The following is a 21,930-nucleotide window of genomic DNA, read 5'->3' on the forward strand; positions in this document are numbered from 1 at the left end:
AGAAGGGAGGGAATAGGTCTGGGGCGGAGAGCGGGGCTACGGGAAGCCATGACAAGGGTGTTCCAGGGCATGTGCAAAGGGGGGGGGATCTGATTAAGCAATCTGATTCCACCTAGTTTGAGGCGAGCAAGATTTCTCCCAAGCTAACCGTGCTGTTTCCCAACCTGTTTCACAATTCGTGGGGACGAGGTACGTGACTCTCCTCGTTACGGTCGGGTGTAAACTGGTAGTATCTCTGTGGCAGCGGCTGGACTAGATGTTTCTCCTGTGCTCCCTTGGAGTAAATCAGAAGTCATCCCCATCCACTTTTTGGGTGGTGGTTCTCGTATGAACGACGGGTCCCTTTTGTAGAAAGCAGGAGTGACAGATTTGGTACCGTTCATAAATACTGTCTCCACCGTTCATTTCCCCCCATTGTGAGAACTGTTAGTTTATTCCTCCTTTGGGTTTCCTGTCATTGAATCAGGTTTTCATCGCACGCCAAGCTCTTGCACGAGTCTCTAGTCTAGTGAGTTACTTTGTCAAAAGCCTTTTTGAGAGTCCTGCTTGTTTCATGTCTCTTGGGTCACTGTTCTCTACATCTTTGCCTGCTTTCGCAAGGAACTTTGCAAGGTTGGTTGATTAGTACCCTTCCTGGCATAATATTTACCTCCACTGAAGGGCTGGTGGAAGGATCCACTGGGTTTTGGCCCCTGTGTTGGACTGGGTGGGCCATTAACCTGGTCCCCTAGGGCTTCTCATGTCTGGGGCAGGGATGCTCTGAATTCATGGTGCTTGTGGGGCCAAAGTGAGCGGGATTCTGGAGTTCTGGCCCTGCTGGAGGGCGCCTGGTTTTTGGCTGACGTTTGACTGGATGGGCCCCTGGCCTGATCCAACATGGCTTCTTTTATGGTCTTATGTCTTGGGCAGTGATATCGACTAGGCCAAGGGCTCAGGTCAAGGTCTCTCTCATCACCTGCTGCTTGGTCCTTTTAACTGGAGATGCCAGGGATTGAACCGCGCACCTTGTGCAAGTCAAGCAGAGTCTCTAACGCTGACTCATGGCCCTCCCTTAGACTCAAAGCTCAATATAAGTCAATTTCACAGAGGGTTTTGGCCATTGGCCTTTGCGCGTCAAGCTGAAACAGGGCCCATGCACATGCAAATCATGCGGTCTCCCCACTGAACTGTGTCTCCGCTCTGTATTTTAGGGCAGGGCTAGTCAACCTGTGGTCGTCCAGATGTTCATGGACTACAATTCCCATGAGCCCCTGCCAACGATTGCTGGCAGGGGCTCATGGGAATTGTAGTCCATGAACATCTGCAGGACCACAGGTTGACTAGCCCTGTTTTAGGGGAACTGGCTGGCCAGAGCTTACCAACCCCCCCCCCTGCAAACAGCAAAGAAGCTGTAGGGTTGTGAGTTGTGACCAAAGCTCAGAGTCGGCGACCTAATTTTGGTTGTAGCAAAGAGCCGGGGCAGGATATGGGTTCACACATTAGGTTTTATCATATAAATAACTTCAAAATGTAGCTCCCGGCTTTGGAGGGCGGGGGGGGGGAGTGTTTACAAGACTATAATTAACGGGGAGTTCATAGAGAGAGTGGATCAGCCGCTAAAACTGGCGTGTGGAAGAGTAAGGATAGAAGTGTGAGCTGTCGGCGATCCCGTGCATTCATTGCCAATGGCTATTGTGAGATTTCCCGGCCGCTGCCCAGAGGCAGGCTGGGACAGGGGGCGGGGGGGCGAGAGGAAGAAAAACCCAGGTAGAGGGACGCATGCCACAGCTGTGCAGAAGGTTTCCAATGGGGAGAAACGTCGTACGAAGTCTGAGTCTAGGGGCACCTTTATGAGCCACAAAGTTTTATTCAAGGCGTAAGCGTTCGCGCGCAGCCATGCTCCTTCAGATATACAGAAACGGACGTTACCGCTCCACATGTAGCGATAGAGGGAAATGAATCTATTGCTATCGAATCCCCCAGGAACAGAGCACCCCTCTTCGAGATGGACCTGCCGTCTTGAGCCCTGCCTTGGAGGAAGCCTGGCCTCCGACAGACAGATGCTAAGGGCGTGGGGGAGGATATTCCCATCATGCTCTGCTCCCCAGCCTGCCCAGCTGGCTGCTGTTCGGAGGCGGTAGGCTGCCCAGATAAAACTAATGTTCCAGCCCAGCAGGGCAGTTCTCGATGGCTTTATAGCTCGCTGTGCAAGGCCGGGGCTCCGAGAGAGTCATTTAAGCGTCATGTGTGCTTGACTGCAAACCGCAGTGGGGATTAGGCCAGGACTGCGGCAACGGGCTGTAAGCGAGATGGATGCTTATGCATATTCTTTTATGCAACTAACGGGCTTGCTGGAATGGATGCACAACCACTATGGAGAGAAATGGGATACGATAACTATGGGCAAACTTGCTAGAAGTCGCCTCTTCGAATTATCGAGGGACAGCAGCTGGAATGTTGATTTATGATCTAGAAGAAGAGTTGGGTTTTATACCCCGCTTTTCACTACCCGAAGGAGTCTCAAAGCGGCATCCAGTTGCCTTCCCTTCCTCTCCCCACAAGAGACACCCTGTGAGGTCAGTGGGGCTGAGAGAGCTCTGGAAGAACTGCCCTGCAAGAACAGCTCTAAAATAATTTGTACCCCACTTTTCACTACACTACTCCCAGCATGGTGTAGCAATTAGGACTGACAGCCTCTAACCTGGAGAACTGGGTTTGGTTCCCCGCTCCTCTACATGCAGCTAGCTGAGTGACCTCGGGCTAGTCACAGTTCCCTTAGAGCTGTTCTCGCAGAGCAGTTCTCTCTGAGCTCTTTCAGTCCCACCTACCTCTCAGGGTGCCTGTGGTGGGGAGAGGAAGGGAAAGGGGTTTGTAAGCCTCTTCCCCACAGCCATCCGGGGCAGGCTGTGGGTTCCCCATCTCCACGGCACGCCTGAAAGGGCCAGCGGAGTGTGGGATCCCTTCCACCCGCTTGATCCTTTTGTTAGCATTTCCCGTGTCTCCTCGCCAAATCCAGGCCGAAGTGGTTTGTTTCCTGCCTCCGGAAAGACGCATTTCCCTTCTCAGTGGAAAAGGGCTCAGGATCCGCGGAGGGGCTGTGGTCAGGAAGGACCTAGCTGCTGCTTCAGGCGGCCCGCAGTCTGAGAAAGCTGCTCTCCGCTTCATCGGCAAAGGGAAGGAGTTTGGCTGAATCTCTCCAGGTACTTTCAGTCCCCTCTGCTGTCACTGCAGTCTGTCGTTCCACCCGTCATCTTTGTGACACCTGGTAACTAGGCCGGGGCTCCCTGTTGCCCCTTCTGGTTTGCCCCCGTTTGGGACTGCAGTGCAATTAGCTGTAGGTTTAATTTTGTAACCGCTGAGGACTAGAAACATGTACCGTGCCAAATGAAATCTAGGATATTATATGCTTCTGTTTAGGAGACCTCCTGTTGATGACAGTGTAGATCGGACTGATTGGCTATTTTGGCAAAGAATGATCACATGGCTTAATTTGGATATTGTGACGCAGTTGACTAATTTGCCATAATTTGCTTGTGCCTTATATCTCCAGTTATGATGCTTATTCACTTAGTCTGAGGAAGAGCGCCTGCACTTGAAAGCTCACACCTCGAATAAATCTTTGTCGGTCTTAAAGGTGCTTTTGGACTCGATTTTTGTAATGTAGATATGTGTTTATGTAGACCTTCGTACAGTCTCTTCGGGGTGGGGGTTAAGATGTGTGAGCAAGCACCATTTTCTGTTCCGGAGTACGTGTGCTTTAAATTGTTTTGTCTTGATAAGGGCCCTGAGTGATAACAGGAAGGGTATGGCTGTAGTGGAATGTCTTGTCAAGTCACAGCTTGGTTAGAGTGACCTAAAAGTGTTCACCAGGCAAGAGATGAACAGAGGTTCTTGGACGGTGCCTCCTTCTGATCAGCAGATCATCCTTGGTGTTCGGTCGCCCATCCAAGTAAAGATCAGGGCCAACCCAGCCCCTGAAATCCGACAAAATCGGACAAGCCTGGGCCATCCAGGTTAGGGTAACAGAGTGTTGTTACAGGAATAAAATCGACACAATTGTGCACAATCTAGATCAGGAATTTCCAACCAGGGGACCGGGGGATGCCCTGAGAGCTCCTCAGGGTTACATGGCCCTTCCCAAAAGCTCAGATGGCCACACTGGAGCCCACTTTCCCTGTTGATCTACAGGCCTTGTCTCTTACTCCGCAATGGAAATGGTCAATGATTGATTGATCAATCCGCTGGCTCCCGTATCTTACTTCTGCGTCCATTTCTCCTCAAAGGCTGAAAAAATATTTCAGGGGTCCCTTCATGGTTTAAAGGTTGGAAAAGGCTGATCTAGACCCTCTAGTCCTGTTTTACGGAATGCCTCGTGATAAGGCAGGAATTCAACAGGCTGGGAAACATTTAAAAAGGTCTTTAGTTTCCCTATAACCGAGTTCTTGATTGCTCCTTAGATCTGCTATTTCAACTGAGTCACTCAAGACTCGTTTGACGGTTACCGACCTGCCGCCTTTGGGAGCAGGGTGTGAACTTGGAGCACCGTCACCCAAACAAAGCCCAGCCGCCTTTTCCTATTTCCCAGGTCACCCACGGAGTAGCTGGAGCAATCTGGGCTTCTAGGGCACGGCCTAGATTGCCGTTCAGGCGGAGAGCCTGTTTTGCCTTTAATCCAGAATGAGACTAGGATGTGCTTTTCGGCTCCAAACAATCCGGAGCGTCACCAACACAGCGATTCCAGAGGTGGAAAGAAACCGGTATGGGCCAGGGCAAAGTGTTGGTGAGTGACGCCTCTCCACTTCTGCTTGGGACCCCGAGATAGGCAGGACCAGTACGAGGGCTCAAGCTACTTTCTCTCCTCGACTGGAGGGTAGAGCAGCCGTTTTGCACGCGCAAGGTTACACAAACGCAGGAAGCTGCCTTGGTGTACTGGTTAAGAATGGCAGCCACCAACCTGGTGAGCTGGGTTTGATTCCCCGCTCTTCCCTGTGCAGCCAGCTGGGTGACCTTGGGCTTGTCACAGTCCTGATAGTGCTGTTCTCACAGAGCAGCCCTGACAGAAGCTCTCTCAGCCTCACCTACCTCGCCGGGGGCCTGCTGTGGGGAGAGGAAGGGTAGGCGATTGCCAGCCGCTTTGGGACTCTTTTGGGAAGTAAGAAGCAGGACTCAAAAAACCCCAAACTGTTCTTCTTTTCTCATTCAAGGGAATCCTGGAAGAAGTTTTAGCTTTCCGTTGTCATTTTCCTATCCTTCTTCGCTGCAGGCTGTTATCCCCGCCCCACCCCCAGGAAACCTCAGAAAGGGGCATTAAGGCGTCAGCTGTTCCTGTCACGGAGAGGGAGGGATATGCGCTGCTCAGATCCCCAGGGGAGGATGTGAGGAGCCACGCATGGCTGGTTGGGTGTCCTTCCCACAGTGGGGTTTCTTCTCTCTCGGTCAACGATATCATGAAGCGAGCGTAGTGGGAGTGAGAGGAAATGCACGCGAGGAGAAGCTCAGGCAGTGAGCGGAACGAGGGCAGATGAAGGATGAAACGCAGCCTGGCCAAGGAGGAAAGGAAACATTACACAGCATCCCGGAGGAGGGTGGGCTGTGGCCATCTTCTTCTGGGCTCTTAACCATTAGCCGACAGGCAGCTGTTGAACTGGTGTACCCTTTCCCCGTTGCGTCCCTGCCGGGCTATGCAGCAGGATGCCTCACCTGTTGAATTTCTGCCTCTCCCGCAGCGATTCAAAGCATACAAGTCTCAGTTTCGGTAAGAAGAAGTGTATTTTTTGGTACTGGTGCCAATGGGAGGTCTGGTTTCTACTTACTCAGGTTTTTTTTCCAGCACAAATTTGGCCAGTGCTCAAAATCATCGAAAACATGAAGCTTCCTGCTCCAAGTTTTAGAGGAAACTTTCTGTGTTTCCTTCTTCATGTGCAAACCTGGGCTTTATTCCAATGCTGGTCCTGTTGTGTGGATTTTTTTAAAATATCTGTGTGCACGCGGAGATACCCATGAATATTAGATATATAGGCACTGCCTCTGAACATGGAGGTTTCATTGCATCACTGTGGCTAACAGCCGGCCGAGGAACGTCTCCTCCAGGCGTTTATCTTTCTTTATAAGCCACCAAATTTGTGTCGCCCTGATCTTAGCTTCTCATCATATCTCAGAAACTAGGCAAGTTCCGGACCCAGTTAATATGGGAGAACACCCAAGAAGTCTAAGTATGCTACTTCTGTTTATCTCAAGACCTCACCGGATTGCCATAAATTAACTTTCTACCACCTCCGAGTGACTGGTCCACCCCAACATTCCACCAAGTTATCCGAGCTCCTCGTGAAGACGTTGACCCCAAACCCTTCCTCTTACTAACCATTAGCAGGCCGGCCTTCCCTCCCTCCGTGCTGCATTTCCTGACCCTCTCCCCGGGCTCGAGGCCCATCTCTCTCCACCCACAACGTGGGCCCAAAATATCTAGCTAGCAGCTGACACCTTTCAACTGTCTCCTTGGAGGCAGCTGGCCCGAGGTTGTGTCCTGTCCCCCCCCCCACAGACTCCCACCCCCTGCCCGATAATCTCTGAGCATTCATGTACAGGACTGCATGCATTTTGCATGCCTAGCAGTCTTCCTTGGGAGGTAGGCGTGAGATGAAGGGGGAAGGCACTGGAATAACAGGACAGAGTTTAGGTTTGCTCAGGAAAAGGGTTTCCTCTCTCTGGACGCGCATGAATCGTTCGAGGGTGTGTCTGTGTGGTCGGCCTCGAATGCTTTCTAGGACGAATTTAAACAGAGCAGTCCGCTGGGGAATGAATCTGCTGGGGTGGAGGAGGGAAGGGGAAGGAGGGGGGCGGCTTTTTTCCAAGCTGGCCCAGCCGTGGATCCAGAAGATTTTATGTTGAGCTAATCAGAAGGACACCAGGCGTAGGCATCGAGGCAAGACCGAAGGAAATCTCTGCAGGTCCATAAAATACAGACAGGTCTCCAGTTTCTTTATCAGGAAGAAGAAGAAGAAGAAGAAAAAGAGCTGGTTTTATACCCTGCTTTTCTCTTCCCGAAGGAGTCTCAAAAGTGGCTTACAATCACTTTCACTTTCCACCTTGCGCTGGGGTCGGCGTAATTTTTCGGGTCTTCTCTGTTTCGTTTCCGAATTGCTCCGGGCAGGCTGTACCACCCTGTTGGGACATCTTTCCCAGCTGGAAGCATGAGCCGCACCCCAGACAACGTGGTCTGGCTGCAGAGCCGGCTCTGGCGGCCGGCCCAGAGGGCCATTAGCGTCAGCCGGCCCAGGAGGCGCACGCTGTGTGCGGAGAGGCGATGAGTGATATGGTAGAACAGGGCCTGGGAGAACACTGCCGGGACTGTGCGCCTGCTTGCGCAGAGGGCTTGGGGAAGCCGATTCAACCAGCCAGCAAGACAGATTGCAGGATGGGGAAAGGGTTGCTTTTTAGGGTTTTCCCAGTTTTCTGGGGGGGAAGTCTTCAGAGAAAAAACCCTCCATGTTTCTGCTGTTTCCCATGAACTCACATCTCTCTGAGTCCACGTTTAAGCCCATCCCGAAGTACATCTCTCCATTTCTCTCTCTCTCTCATTAATTAATTCATTCATTCATTCAATTTATTTTTCAATTTATATACCGCTGCTCATCCAGTGATCTCACAGCGGTTTACAAAACACTAAAACACAATAAAACTCATAAAATCACCCCTTAAACAACAACAACAATAACAACAATAGGTGGCTGGCATTCACATATTAAGCAACTCTGATTACCCGAGCCCCTCCCTCCCTTTTTCAGCCACTAGATCTAATTGTCCTTATACCTTGGGGGATCCTCAGATGGAAACGCCCATGGGACAGATGGCCCATGTGGTTGTAGCAATTGAAGTGTTGGGCTAGGATCTGGTAGGATCCTGTATAAGCCTCCATTGTTTTACAAAGCTCTTTGGGTGATATTCTCCCGGTGACTTTCTCTCCGCCAAGCCCAGACAAGCTCAATTGCATCCAATCTCAGACGCTAATCAGGTTCAACCTGGATGGTATTTGGATGGGAGACCACCAAGGGCGTTGGGGGGGGTCGCTACGGAGAAACAAGCAATGGCAAAGCACCCCTGAACCTCTCTTGCGCTTCGAAATGCCTGGTCTGCAGGCATCATGGGAAAAGGAAGGAGGAACATGAAGTGGTAAAATGCAGAAACCACCAGACCTCGAGAGTTCTGCTAACCCTTGTCCGTCTTCCCCACAGGATGTGAAAGCACGGTGCCGTGACCTGTGACTCTTTCTCCGAGAAGATGTCGTCCATGGACCCGCTGCCTCCCGCCACCCCTCCCTCCCAGAAACCCACTCGCATCATCAAGCCACGCCCACCCACCAGACCCCGCCCGTATTTGCCTCCCCGCCCAGACTCAAACAAGCTGCTCCGTGCGCCCACCCCATCACTGCCGCTGGAGGGACCGGGGGCCGAACCGGCGAACGACGGCAGCTCCAAGATTGCCGAACCACCCTGCAGCACCGAGCGGCAGCTCCACATCCTGCAGAACTCGGGGGCCGTCCGGAAGATCGTGGTGCGCTTCGACCAGGCGGGTCCGGAGAAGGACGAGGCCGACAAGCCGGCTCGGCAGACTTTGAACGGCAGCCAAAGCCCCGTCCCGGTGGTGTCTGAGAATGGGGAAGGGGAGATGTTGGAGGAAAAAGAAGCTCTGGGGCAACTGGGTAAGTGAGCAGGGTTACAACCAGCCTGTCGTTTCACCGTTCTGAGCCTTTCTGCTGGGCCTGGAAGATGATCTCTGGTTCGGCCATCCTGGTGCGGCTTTGAGACCTATGAGCACTCTGCGCTGGGGAAGCCCCCCCCCCCGGGAAATCTGCCCTGGTTAAGAACTCAGTCTGAAAACCCTTCCTGAGAACTGGGCAAGCAAAGTGACATCTTCTCCATTGTCCCAAATATATATATTTTTGTGCTGTATGTCGTTCCAATGAATGCAAGATTTCATATGCAATTTTAACTGGAGTTATTAAATGGTACATTTTTACTTCTTGTAACCTGCCCTGAGCCCCTGGGGAAAGGCGGGCTAAATGTTAGAAAATAAAAAAAATAAGCTTTCACCCTGCAGAAAAGCAACCCCTTGTGTCATACATGTGCCCCTCTTTCTACAGATTCCGGCGGTGACAGCCCGCTCTCCACATTGAGCGTGGTGGAGCAGAATGGCATCGATTCCCCCGTTTCCTGCTCGGCGGCCTGTCCCTGCGTCTGCCACCTGCACCGACCCGGCATGGTCTTGACGTGGGTCCCGGCACATTCTCCGCCAGCCAAACAAGAGGAAGAGGAGGAGGAGGAGGAGGGACCTGCCTCAGACCTCTCATCCTCCACCGATGAGGGAGGCCCGCTCTTCCGACATTTCCTGGTGCTCAACCCTCCACCAGCCAAGCTGCCCCCCAAAGGCGGCAGGGCCCCCAAATCCCACCGTTCCCCCCGGAGCAAGAAGCCCCCTGACCCGCCGCCGTCAGCCAACGGGCACGCCGAGGGCAGCGTGGTGTTGACCGGATACCGCTCCACGGCCGAGCCTCTGCCCCCACGCTGTCCCCCGCTGATGCCCAAGCCTCCCCGCCGCAGCAAGGGGGGGTCCCCTGCCTTTTTCGACAGCGAGCCGGTGCCCCCGGCCATCCCGCCCAAAGCCCCGGTGAAGCCGCCTCGCAGCTCCTTGGGACCCCTTTCCTTTCCTCGCAGGGGTTCACTCCAGTTCTCCCTCGAGTCTGACCACGTTCAAAACAACCTCTCGCCCGTCTCCGCTGGGGACATTCTCCTTCTGCCGCCCCCCTCCCAGCCCCCACCGCCCCCTCCTTCTTCCCAGGTGTCCCTGCCTGTGCCAGCCCCTCACCAGCAGCCCCTCTCCCTCGCTTCCTGCCATCCTCCTGCCACCCAGACTCCCCCTCCGCCATCCCAGCCTCCTCCTCCGCTGCCTCAGGGGCTGCCCCCGCCGCCAACTCAGCCCCCACCACCCTTGGAGAACTCATCAGAGGATGAAGCTCAGCGTGAAGGTAACAGCCACACTCTGCAAGGGAAGGGTGAAATACTGTGGGCATATAGTAGCTCTTAGGCGGTGTGCTGAGAAGGGCAAGGGATAAGTCGAAACATTGAATGAATGAATGAATGAATGAATGAATGAATGAATGAATGAATGAATGAATGAATGAATGAATGAATGAATGAATGAATGAATGAATGAATGAATGAATGAATGAATATCAACACCGTCCATCCCTGCTAAATCTGGGAGTTAGTGGGAGCACGGCTCTGAACATCCACTGTGGGGTGGGACAAGGAAGCTGGGCAAAGGTATATACACCTGACACCTGTATGCCCAAACCGTACCATTGCTTTCCTAGCCTTGGGATCATCCATCCAATCTGGGTTTCCGGTGTAGCTTTTTGGCTCATCATTGTACAGGAGTATTCTTGCTTCAGGATTTAGGCTATTTGGAGGTGCGGCTGACAAGTAGAGGGGAGATGTCAAGAACGGATCCACCCACCTTGCCCTAGACAGGGAGAAATCCAAGCATGTGCGGTCTAATCCAGCCCTAATTCTGCAGAATTTCTCTCCCCAGGTAGCTGTGAAAAGGACTGTCTGGTGTCAGGTGAATCCGACACAGAGGCCCCAAAGGACAGGTATGCTGGCAATCGCTCACTTCCAGCCCTAGCAAGTCTTGAAATAAATTTTGCAAGATGTACCAATGTGAGCCTGTCTCTCCCATCTAGAGAATTGAGGAGGGAAATAGTTGTAGCTGTCCTCTCAGCCTGAGCCGTTGGGGTGCAGTGGTCAAGAGAGGCAGGTTCGAATTCCCACTCCTCCGCATGCAGCCAGCTGGGTGACCTTGGGGCAGTCACAGTTCTTCTAGAGCTCTTCTCACAGATCAGTTCTCGTAGAGCTCTCTCATCCTACACCTACCTCCCAGGGGGTCTGTTGTGAGGAGAGGGAGGTGTTTGTCCCACCTCTTTTGGACACAAGCATGCCATCCCATCTCGTTTTGGCCTGGGAGGGCCCAGAGTCAAAGAGCGCCGATGGGAGCCGATGGTGTGTGCAGGAACAATCAATCACCCTGCGAAAATGCTGAAAAGGCGCACGGTTAGAGAAAAGAGCATTGGGTGGGAAATGTGTTGAATGGGTGAGTTTCTCCACCTCTGTTATACCGGTTCTCAGCAGAAGATAATGTGGGTGGCAGAAGGAGAGAGAGAGAGAGAGAGAAACAAAATATGCATGGCAAATTCGGGGCCTCCCTGCGTTCCCCACTCCTCTGTGGAAGCATCCTTTAGAATCCCATTTCTGAATTATTATAATTATATTTAATTTATACTTTAATGTATTAGTCGCTCCTCTTGGCCAAAGCTGGCTCGCAAGACTTTAAGAATTTAAAAAACAATATAATATAATCCTACACAACGGTACATAATAAAACCCTCATTTAGAAAAAGACAACAATACAGTGAAAAGGATAAACAGACAGTCTAATAATATTACACTACAATTATTATTAAACAGACAATCTAATAATATTACAGTACAGTTAATATTAAACAGTCTAATAATATTACAGTACGGTTAATATAAAACAGGCCCTTGATCAGGCTCAATTTGGGGGGGGGTTGTTAGGACTACTGGTTACTTTCACTTCCGTTTCTTTTCCGTCTCTTGCAGACCCTCTTCATTGCTGTCCCCAAAGGGCCCTGACTGGGGTCTGTGCTTACAGGATGGTAAGTAGGACTCGGGACCAGGAAAAGATCCAGGGGCAGAGGGGAACAAGCAGCATAAGCCCCTTTGAGACTCCCTTGGGTAGTGAAAAGTGGGGTATAAAACCAACTCTTCTCTTTTCAGCAAGCTACATACTCATAAAATTAGCCTGTACGTTTTTGAGTTCCTGATTCAGCCCCAGGAACATCCCAATCCAAGCTTGCTACCCCAGTCTCACCTTGATAAAGGCATGCCTTTCCTCTCTTTTCCTTAATTCTCTTTCATCTGGCCCCTTTCCTCCCCCCCGCAGAGCCCTTATACCAAACGTACCGCCAGGCTGTCATCTCCAAGGAAATCAAGAGGCAGACGATCCCTCGGAACAGCAGTTTCAGCAGTTCGGATTACGGGGCCCCGTCACCCGGCGAGGGTCCCTCCGGGCCTCGTGGCCCCATCCCACACAGCACGCTGTGGCAGGAACTGCCGGCCGTACGGGAGAGCGGCCTGCTGGGAAACATGAGCTCAGAGGAGAGGAAAATGCAGGAGGTAAGTCACCTGTCCAGCACTGCGGTATCGTTCCCTGTCTTTCTCCCCCGGCCATACTGGCGCTCCCTCCCCTCAACAAGTTCTGCATGAGCAGAGACTTAGAATCATAGAGTTGAAAGGGGACCTCCAGGGTCATCTAGTCCAACCCCCTGCAGAATGCAGTAAATCCACAACTACGACTTACCCAGTCTCTATGTGGCTCGGGACTCGGGTATTCCGAAGGACCATCCCTTTCGCCTGAATCTTAGAGCAGCGCATCAATATCACCCTGCCTGATGTTGCATTTGTGTGTGTGGCCCTATCAACCCGGTCAGTGTTTTAACAAATTTAAAAATATGTAACAAAACTAATTAGCTTCCGCCCGTTGGGGAAACCCTCGGAATGTTTGTGTAAAACGTAGAGAATGAATTCTCATAAATATTCGGGCTGAGGAGGAGTAACGCTCCTATCGGAGTCTCTGCTAATTCTTCTCGGTTATTATTTTGCCCTCCACGGTTTACCTTTTTGGAACGTAGAGCATTAAATATCCATTGTTGCTTTTTGCCTCGTGTGGTTTATCATAGCTTTTGCCTGCACCCGTGCGTGGCCCGTTCATTTTGTGTCTCTCACCCGGATGCCGGCATCTCTAATGCGCAGATACGTTGGGTTGGAAGTGTGTTATTCAGCAGGGGTAGTCAACCTGTGGTCCTCCAGATGTTTGTGGACTACAATTCCCATGAGCCCCTGCCAGCAACGCTGGCAGGGGGTCATGGGAATTGTAGTCCACGAACATCTGGAGGACCACAGGTTGACAACCCTTGTTATTCAGCATATGTGAGACTATCCAAACCAGGACCAGCTGCCTCCTCTTTTGCTCCCTACCCCTCTCCTTCCCCTGACCTGGCTGCTCTGCGTTTCTTCTTTCCCGCTTCCAGAGCCTTTTCGAGGTGGTGACATCGGAGGCCTCCTACCTGCGTTCGCTGACCCTGCTGATCGAGCACTTCATGGACTCTCGGGACCTGGCAGCCACCATCCTTCTGCGCGAGCACCGCATCCTCTTCTCCAACATCCGCAAGGTCAAGGAGGTCAGCGAAAGGTCAGCCCCGCCTCTTCCCGTTCCCCTCTGACCCCCTTGGCTCGTGCCGTCTGGGACCCCCTCTAAAAACAGAAGGCGGAATGACAATTTCAGCCCGTCAGGGTTCATAATGGGTTGACGTACAGGTTTGGAAGAATTGCATGGTACAGCCCTGCGCAGGAATTCTGGAAGGGCTCTACCACATGATTTTTTCCCCCTGAATCTTAATGAATGTAAGCCCACCCTTTAAATTGGTTGCTCTTTTTTAAATGGTGGGCTTACATTCATCAGGGTTCATTGTGGGATGAAGTATGGGTTCAGAGGAATTGCATGGTATAGTCCTTCACTGGTGTTGAGGAGGGGCTGTACTACATGATTTCCCCCATGAACACGAGCATGCTGGGGATTTAGCACATTTCGTGGCTGCAGGATCCCGTTTCCAAATGCTGCCCTAAGAGGAAAGTAAATTGTGTGTCCCATTCGAGGAGGTTCCTAACACCGATTCCTCTCCCATTCCTGCGCCATCAGATTCTTGCATGACTTGGAAGGCCGCCTTGATGAGAGCCTGCAGATCTCCGACGTCTGCGACATTGTGGAGAAACACGCCAAGCAGAGCTTTTCTGTCTACATTGACTACGTGCGCAACCAACTCTATCAGGAGAAGACGTACAGCACCCTCATGTGAGAAAGAGCACAAGGGAAAGGGCCTACTGGACCGAATCTGAATTTCTTCCAAGCCAGAATAGCCAGGGATGCTGTTTCTTGCGGGGAGGGGCATCATCTGGACATGGAATTGGGGTCACAGTGAATGGGCAGGTAGTTCTAAATTTCCTGCGTTCTGCAGGGGGTTGGACTAGATGACCCTGGAGGTCCTTCCCAACTTTGTATTTCAATGAAAAGGAGCTTTTCAACATCACAGCAACTAATCGTTAAAATTTTTAGAATTTCTAGAATTTTAATATTTAAGATTCTCTGGGTTTCTATTATCTGTATTAAAGTTGTGTGTTTTTAATGGGTGCCATCTGCCCTGAATCTTCGGGGAAGGGCCGAATATAAAGGACGGAATATAAACAAATAGGATAAACATTCAAGTAAGTAAATAAATATGCTTCACAGAAGTTGGGCACAGAACTGATTATTTTTTATTTACTTGTTTGTTTGTTTATTTGTTTAATGGATTTTTACACCACCCATCCTGGCGGTATGCAACATAGCATAGTAATACTCAAAATTCAAAATGTAGATAAGGCAATTTAAAATACAATTAAAACAGGAGGAAGCAACTTCAGGTTAAAAACCTAGCATGGGCTATCTAAGAACTGGTGATCTCTTATCACATTTCAAGTCAGACTGGCCAAGGCCTAGCCCTCCCGCATGACTAGCAGATGGTAGCATGTGGCTTGGGTGAGGCCAGATAGAAGCTAGATTACACTGGTTTATTGGCCTATGAAGCCCCACCTGATCATAAGTCCGGCCTTTGGCCTACCTAGCTTAGCTTCCTTTGCCTGGCTACGGCCGGCCCCAGAGAGCTGGAAACCTGGTCTGCCTAGCAATGTCCCTTGCGGATCTCCCACATCTGCCCAAGCGCCCCTTGCTGACTCCGTCCGTCTCCTCCCTTCCCTCGCAGGGAGAAGAACCCCCAATTTGCTGTCGTCGTGACTCGTCTGCAGGAACTGCCGGAGTGCCAGCGTCTCCCCTTCATGTCCTTCCTCCTGCTGCCTTTCCAGAGGATCACCCGCATCAAGATGCTAATTGAGGTGGGAGAGAAGCCCTCGTCTCCTCGCCTTGGCCGTGTCGAGCTCCTCGGTTCAGTTCCAGTTCCACGGGGTCGGGGATCTTGCTCGGAGCGTGGCACAAAGCAGGAGCCCCAGTCCGACAACCGGAACCCACGGGCTTTGTGCCTTATGGAGGGTTGCTTTTGCTGCCTTCCCCATCCAATTTTTTTCTCTCTCCCAGAACGTCCTGCGTCGGACGGAGGAAGGCTCTTTGCGAGAGCAGAACGCCATGAAAGCTTTGTCCTCCGTTTCCAGGGTGAGCCTGAAGAGAACAGCGACGGTTCTTAGAATCACGAGAAAGGGATTATGGCCAGGAGAAGGGAAAATCTTACTGCCCATCGGGCTCTGGTTTCTCTCCTGCCACCTTTTCTCCCCCTGACCCTGGGCATTTGTAGTCATTGCACGCGAATGCCAGGATGTATTTTTCCCATTGCACATAAAGTTATGTATTTATTTCTAAGCAGTTATGTGTCATTTTTCTCCTTGACCGGTCCACTAGAGCAGGGGTAGTCAACCTGTGGTCCTCCAGATGTCCATGGACTACAATTCCCATGAGCCCCTGCCAGCGTTTGCTGGCAGGGGCTCATGGGAATTGTAGTCCATGGACATCTGGAGGACCACAGGTTGACTACCCCTGCAGTAACTCTACTGCAAAACTGCAATTGCAAGCCAAAAACTGTAGCCACGGCAGACCCCACTTTACAGATTTTCAGAGGGACCAGTGCTTAGTTATTAGAAACAATGATGTGTAAACACCACAGGGCTCCTTCCATAGCTGCAAAGCAGCCAAGTTTTTGATTCTCCTCCCTCTTCTCTCCCCTCTTGGATCCAGATCATAGAGGAATGCAACTCAGAGGTGGGGCGCATGCGTCACATGGAAGAGCTGATCCACATCGCCAGCAAGATCGAGTTCGACAAGCTGAAGGTCAGGATCTGGCCCCGCGCCTTTCCTTCTCTGCGTTCGCTCCAACTTGCCTGGGCCACGTTCCCCCTTTCCCTGCTTGTTGCTCCGGGCAAATTAAAACGTTACTTCCTGAATTGAGCAACCAAGCAGCAGCATGTTAAGGAAGCTGTTTTCTCACGGGGAACATCTGTTTTTCTCCCAGCTTGGCATGGTAGTTAGGAGCTGTGGCCTCTAATCTGGAAGGCCAGGTTTGATCCTGTGCTCCACCACACCTTGGGCTAGTCACAGTCCTGATAGATCTGCCTAGATAGTTCTCTCAGAGCACTCTCAGCCCCAGCTCCCTCACAGGGTGCCTGTTGCGGAGAGAGGAAGGGAAGGCGATTGTAAGCCTTCGGGGAGGGCGGTATATACATATAAAAATAAATAAATAAATAAGCCGCTTTGAAACTCCTTCAGGCAGTAAAAAGCGGGGTATAAAAACCAGCTCTTCTTTGTTTCAAGGCACACAGTGAGCTTGGGTGACTTAGGGTTGATGCGTTCCAGACTGCTTTTGCATTACTGAAGGCAAGAAGAGATGACCCTTTGGGGGGGGGCAGGGAGTCCCTCTCTGACTCCTCTCCTTGGCTGTTCTCCGCCCTCCAGGCTGTGCCCATCATCTCCCAGAGTCGGCAGCTGCTGAAACAGGGCGAGCTGTTGGAGGTGGTGCATCGAGGTACAATCTTCGGCAACAAGCCCAAGCTGGTCCCTCTGTACCTCTTCCTCTTCAACGACCTCCTCCTCATCACCCAGCGGAAGAGGTGAGCAGCGGCTCCTCATGCCGAACGGGCTGGGCGGGACGTGCGCTGGGAGCTCCCTCGCCACGATCTCCATGTGAGAGCCAGGGTGGAGTCCTGGAGATACGGGTTCGATTCCTCACTCCTCCTCCACGTGCTGCCAGCTGGGTGACCCTGGGCCGGCCATAGGGCTGTTCTCGCGGAGCTGTTCTCGCAGAGCTCTCTCAGCCCCGCCTTCCTCACAGGGGGTCTTGTTGCAGGGAGACGAAAGGCAAGGTGTTTGTAAGCCGCTTTGGAACTCCCTTGGGTAGTGAAAAGTGGGGTATAAAAACAGCTCTTCCTCAATGGCAACGTAGAGAACCAGAGTTTTGGAGGTAGGGACTTTTGAGACTCAAAATTCTGGGACAGACTTATCCGATAAAGGGGGCCTTGACCCCCAAAAGCTCCTCCCTTCCAAAATATTTCGGTCTCTGGGCTGCCGCTAAGCTGGGACCTAGCGTTTCTAATGTTATATGTGCGGCGAACGGATTCCGGATTCCGTCCCAATTCTGTTGCCTTCTCCTCCTCCCATCAGTTCCGAACGCTTTGTTGTGGTGGATTACGCCCACCGCTCGCTCGTCCAGGCCCAGGGCTGCGGGGACATGCCTCTGGGCAACGGTGCCGAAAACAGCTTCTACCTGACCCTTCTGGAGAACCACCAAGGCCGGAGCATCGACCACCTTTGCCGAGCCCCGACACAGTGAGTGGTTGGGTCAGAGCTGCGGAGATTGAAAGGGAGAGCCTCCCGAAGGGAACAGGTGCCATGGAGGGAGTCAACAGGGTGGGCTCCCCCCCCCCTCTACACACGCACACACACACACAGAGCGCCAAAGAGCTGCGTTGTTGTGCGAGGAATTCTCCGAGAAAAGTTCCAGTGGGAATTGGCTTAAAGGTAAAGGTAAAGGTATCCCCTGTGCAAGCACCGAGTCATGTCTGACCCTTGGGGTGACGCCCTCCAGCGTTTTCATGGGAGACTCAATACAGGGTGGTTTGCCAGTGCCTTCCCCAGTCATTACCGTTTACCCCCCAGCAAGCAAGCTGGGTATTCATTTTACCCACCTCGGAAGAATGGAAGGCTGAGTCAACCTTGAGCCGGCTGCTGGGATTGAACTCCCAGCCTCATGGGCAAAGCTTTCAGATGGCTGCCTTACCACTCTGCACCACAAGAGGCTCTGGGAATTGGCTTATCATTTTTCAACTCAGTGTTTTCACCTTTGACTGGCCGTAGCTAAGGCTTATCATGTCTTCTGGTTCAGGCGTGGGGGGCATTTTCCCGCTGCAGTCCTTTAGCTCCTTATATATTGATCCAGCTCCTTATTCGGGCACCGGGAGGCTTCCTCCCCTGCAGACCTCCCTGGTTTATGCCTTTGGTTTCAGATCTGACATGCATCGCTGGATGGGTGCCTTCCCCTCCCACGAATCTCAACCCAACAGCAAGCAGGAGACCATCTATGAGGACTGGGGTGAGACCCTCGGTTCCCTCCCTCCCTCCTTCCTGCCACTGTATCGGTACTGCGGAGAGAGCTGCTGACCTTCACGTGGGATCCGGAGGCCCTCCCAGGTGGACAGGCTGCAGAGATCTGTTCCTCTGGAGAAAATGGCTGCTTGGGAGGGCAGGGAAAATAGTATTCCTGTAACTAACGTTGATGTCTTTTCGTGCCTCTCCACTTCCCCCAGACTGCCCTCAAGTCCAGTGCATCGAGGCCTATGTAGCTGCCCAGGCGGACGAGCTCAGCCTCGAACCCACGGACATCGTCAACGTCCTGCGTAAGACCAACGAGGGTGAGTGAGTGCTCCGATGAAGCCCAGGCCGGTTTCACGTCAAAGCAGAAACGTTAGGAGATCCTTTGCGGAACGAAAAGGGTAACAGGGTGAATAAAAGGACAAAAGGATTAGATCTCCCCTTCTACTCTGCTGTGTCCAATGAAGGAGAGCTGTTTTTCTTTGCCCCGCTTTTCCCTGCCCGGAGGAGTCTCAAAGCGGCTGACGATCGCCTTCCCTTCCTCTCCCCACAGCAGACAGCCTGTGAGGTAGGTGAGGCTGAGGGAGCCCTGAGAGAACTGTGCCTGGCTCAAGGTCACCCAGCTGGCTGCACGTGGAGGTGAAGTAGGGAACCAAACCCGGTTCTCCAGATTAGATGAACCACTACACCAAGCGGGCTCTCAGGGGAGCTTTGAGTCTGAAAAGATCATGCCCCGAGACTCCCGTGCGGCTCGAAGGTACTACTGAACTCAAACCTGGCTGTTCTGTTGCAGAACAATACGGTTGTCCTCTGAAACTTTTTCAGAAATGGGAACTGTAAGAGCAGAGGGGAGATCCACCTGTGGGGCAGAGGGGAGGGTTGGGGGGGGGCAATTTCCAGGAGCTTTCCAATATCCCAATATTCAGAAGTGACACTGACACATCAAAGATGTCAGGGAGTGATGCTCTGGCTTTTGGGGAAAGCCCTATGGTAGAATTTGCTTCAAACCATAGAGTTTTGCCTCCAAACCGGAGTGTCACACACACTGAGCAACTCCTGCGCGCTGACATCACTTCCAGGTGACATCATCGCGTTGCATTATGTATAATACAAACAGCAAAATATCACCTGTGAGACCGTCCAGTGATCTGACAACGGAGGAAGGATTTAAGTAGGGAAGCGTTAACGGCCCCCTCCCCTCTCTCCGTCCGCAGGCTGGTATGAGGGTCTCCGTTTAGCCGACGGCAAGAAGGGCTGGTTCCCCTCGCGCTACGTGCAGGAGATCACGAACGAGCACGTGAGGAGGCGCAACCTCCGCGAGAGATACCGCGTCCTGCAGGCCGCCCGCCAGCTGCAGCTGACGCGCTCCAGCTACGGCAAGGGCAGGTACAGTTCTGCGTGAGACCGCAAGTAAGGTGGCACAGAACGACCGTCGGGAGCGCCGGAGATGCCTGTTTACGCATGCGCCTCTGAAGGCTGTGCATCTGGATGCGGGAATCTTGCCAGCGGGAGATGTCGGAGAGAGCAGCCGCAGCGAACGGGCTTGTAATGTTGACGGGAGGCCTCTAGAGGGAGGTAGGGCGACGTTGCCTCCCTGACCAAAGACGATAGTGACTGTAATTCCGTGAACAGGCCACCGGAGGTGCCAGAGGGAGGCCTCCAAATGAATGTCTCTTCTACATATCGTTGCCACAAGATGGAGAGGGACTGTCTAGCATCTCCAGCTCTACTGCACTGCACTCAAAACTTCTAAGGGCTCGGCTATGCCTGAGGACTAGTCCAGAATCCATAGATGCTGCCCCTCTTGGGAAGGATCTCAGGACTCAAGAATAACAATGGGCTTCCTGACTGGGCGTGTGGGGCAGGGAAACCGTGGGGCTGACCCAGTACAGCTAAGCTGCTTGTGGGGAGGGGGTGTGAAGATTGTCTCTGGTGCAATGTCATTGCCAGGTTTGGAGGGCAGAGGTAAGACAACAGAAGGGCGGAAGGGATCTGGCTTTTACTTCTGACGCACTTCCGCAGTGCCGGAGCTCCGGTTCGTTTCCTGTCCTGTGTTTGGCATGGGGAGAGGGGGTGGGTGATTGACACACTTAGCAAGCGATTGCCTTTCCTCATGTGAAGGAGGAACGGGTACATGTGCGCCCGTTTGCCAACGATGTACCCAGGGAGAAATTTCTTGAGAGATTAATGACAAAATCAGAGGAATGCTGCAGCGGTACCAGGGGTCACCAGGGTCAGATCCAGCCAGCTGCACTGATCCTGGGGGAAGCCCACACCTGGCCAGACGTGACCCAAACGGCCCCTGCATTGCTGCTTCCTGGCTGCCGGTGGCTCTCAGGGCTGCAGACACAGGGACGTTTCCCAGTGAGTCCAGTCCTGAATGCATCTGATGTCACAAGAGAGATCAGCGTTTTGTAAGGACCAGTGTGATTTCTCCCCCGCCCCCTCGATCCTTTTTTCCACACAGGTCAGAACATGCAACTGTGTGCACCACCTGCCTCATACACCGCCTGCAATACAAGGTGCTATGAGGGTGTGTGCCCGCATGCAAACACAATCCATTCCTCGTGCACCATGCCAAAGCTGTGAGCTCGACGCTGCTTGAAGATCTTATAGGGATTTTTGTCCCTGCCCCCTCCAGGGTTGCTCTTCACTGCTTCGTGTGCCAACTCCTCCTCCTCTCAGTCCCCGTAAGCAGCCTGGGGATGCTGCATTGCGATCCCCTCTTGTGTATTATCAATATAGGAGATGTACTGTTACCTTTCCTTGCCTTTAGGTGGGCCCGGCTCGGCACTGTCTCTGCCAGCATTTCACAGGCCCCTGGCCCTGTCTACCTCAGTGGGGAAGCTCTTTTCCAACTTGTGACTGCCTCCTCTTAGCCCCCGGTTCCCCAAAAGGGTCACTGGCTCAGTCCACCCATAGAGCCCAGAGTGGGTTTGTTCTCTACCCTCCGGCGCTGGCGTCCGGCCCACTGCTCCCACAGATTCCCTCCCCCCATGCTAGCCTGGATGGGGCACCCTGAGACCTCTGCAGGGAAGGCGTTTCCCCCTCTCCCGTGACCACGGACCAGTTTGTATTTATTAATGTTGTGCTCTTCGAGCGCCCAGTGCAGTGAAAGAGATTCAGCACCCGCCCTGGGGACCACTCCCGAGCATCGGTAGCCTCCGAAAGGGCGGAGAGAAAAAAAAGTATTTAATTTATTCTGTATCATATTTGCCTGGATTGTCATGTCTTTTTGTTTTGATAGAGAAAAAAAAACAAAAACACAAGCGAACGAACGGACGGCTTGTCTGTTTTTCCAAAATAATTGGGTCAAGATAATGGAAACCTTAGTGGATTGATGCTAATTCTAATTCTTCAGAAGGTACCACTTACGACGTTGCTGAAATAATATTTGGGGTGCCGAGGCCTGCTACCTGCTGTTGTCCGAAGATGTTCACGGCCTCCCACATGTTTCACCCTAAAACCCGAGTATGCTCCTGGAGGCAGGGAATATTGAAAGCGACTGAGAGTCAGCTCAAGGTTTAAGAGGGGAAAAGACCTATGAGTGAATGCAGAGCAGACTGAAATGACGAAGGAGAGAATTTCATAGCCATTTCTCTCCTCTTTGGATGCCTCACAGGCACCCAATCTGCCTACATTCTAAAAAGAAGCCAGTTATGGTGTTAGCTTGCCAAATGGACCTGATTCTTC

At 52.3% G+C, this 21,930-nt stretch overlaps 1 protein-coding gene across 4 annotated transcripts in view; it reads left to right on the forward strand.

Moving 5' to 3' along the window:
• ARHGEF15 (Rho guanine nucleotide exchange factor 15) overlaps positions 1-21,784 on the forward strand; it is a 31,970-nt gene extending 10,186 nt beyond the window's left edge. For 2 of the 4 annotated variants that reach the window (XM_077315797.1, XM_077315796.1), the window contains exons 2-17: positions 8,211-8,677; positions 9,119-10,000; positions 10,567-10,627; positions 11,655-11,710; positions 11,998-12,230; positions 13,145-13,305; positions 13,813-13,965; positions 14,912-15,041; positions 15,241-15,315; positions 15,892-15,984; positions 16,606-16,760; positions 16,997-17,110; positions 17,311-17,475; positions 18,153-18,238; positions 18,453-18,557; positions 19,452-21,784. In XM_077315797.1, the coding sequence (XP_077171912.1) occupies positions 8,257-8,677; positions 9,119-10,000; positions 10,567-10,627; positions 11,655-11,710; positions 11,998-12,230; positions 13,145-13,305; positions 13,813-13,965; positions 14,912-15,041; positions 15,241-15,315; positions 15,892-15,984; positions 16,606-16,760; positions 16,997-17,110; positions 17,311-17,475; positions 18,153-18,238; positions 18,453-18,557; positions 19,452-19,639 (3,078 nt within the window). In that variant the 5' untranslated portion in view covers positions 8,211-8,256 and the 3' untranslated portion in view covers positions 19,640-21,784. Of the gene's footprint in view, positions 1-3,066; positions 3,180-8,210; positions 8,678-9,118; positions 10,001-10,566; positions 10,628-11,654; positions 11,711-11,997; positions 12,231-13,144; positions 13,306-13,812; positions 13,966-14,911; positions 15,042-15,240; positions 15,316-15,891; positions 15,985-16,605; positions 16,761-16,996; positions 17,111-17,310; positions 17,476-18,152; positions 18,239-18,452; positions 18,558-19,451 lie in introns of those variants that run through there. The other 2 variants (XM_077315798.1, XM_077315800.1) reach the window with 2 other exon arrangements.
• Positions 21,785-21,930: the final 146 nt, after the last annotated feature.

The sequence above is a fragment of the Paroedura picta genome, chromosome 16 (genome assembly GCF_049243985.1).
Source record: "Paroedura picta isolate Pp20150507F chromosome 16, Ppicta_v3.0, whole genome shotgun sequence".
Lineage (NCBI taxonomy): Eukaryota > Metazoa > Chordata > Lepidosauria > Squamata > Gekkonidae > Paroedura > Paroedura picta.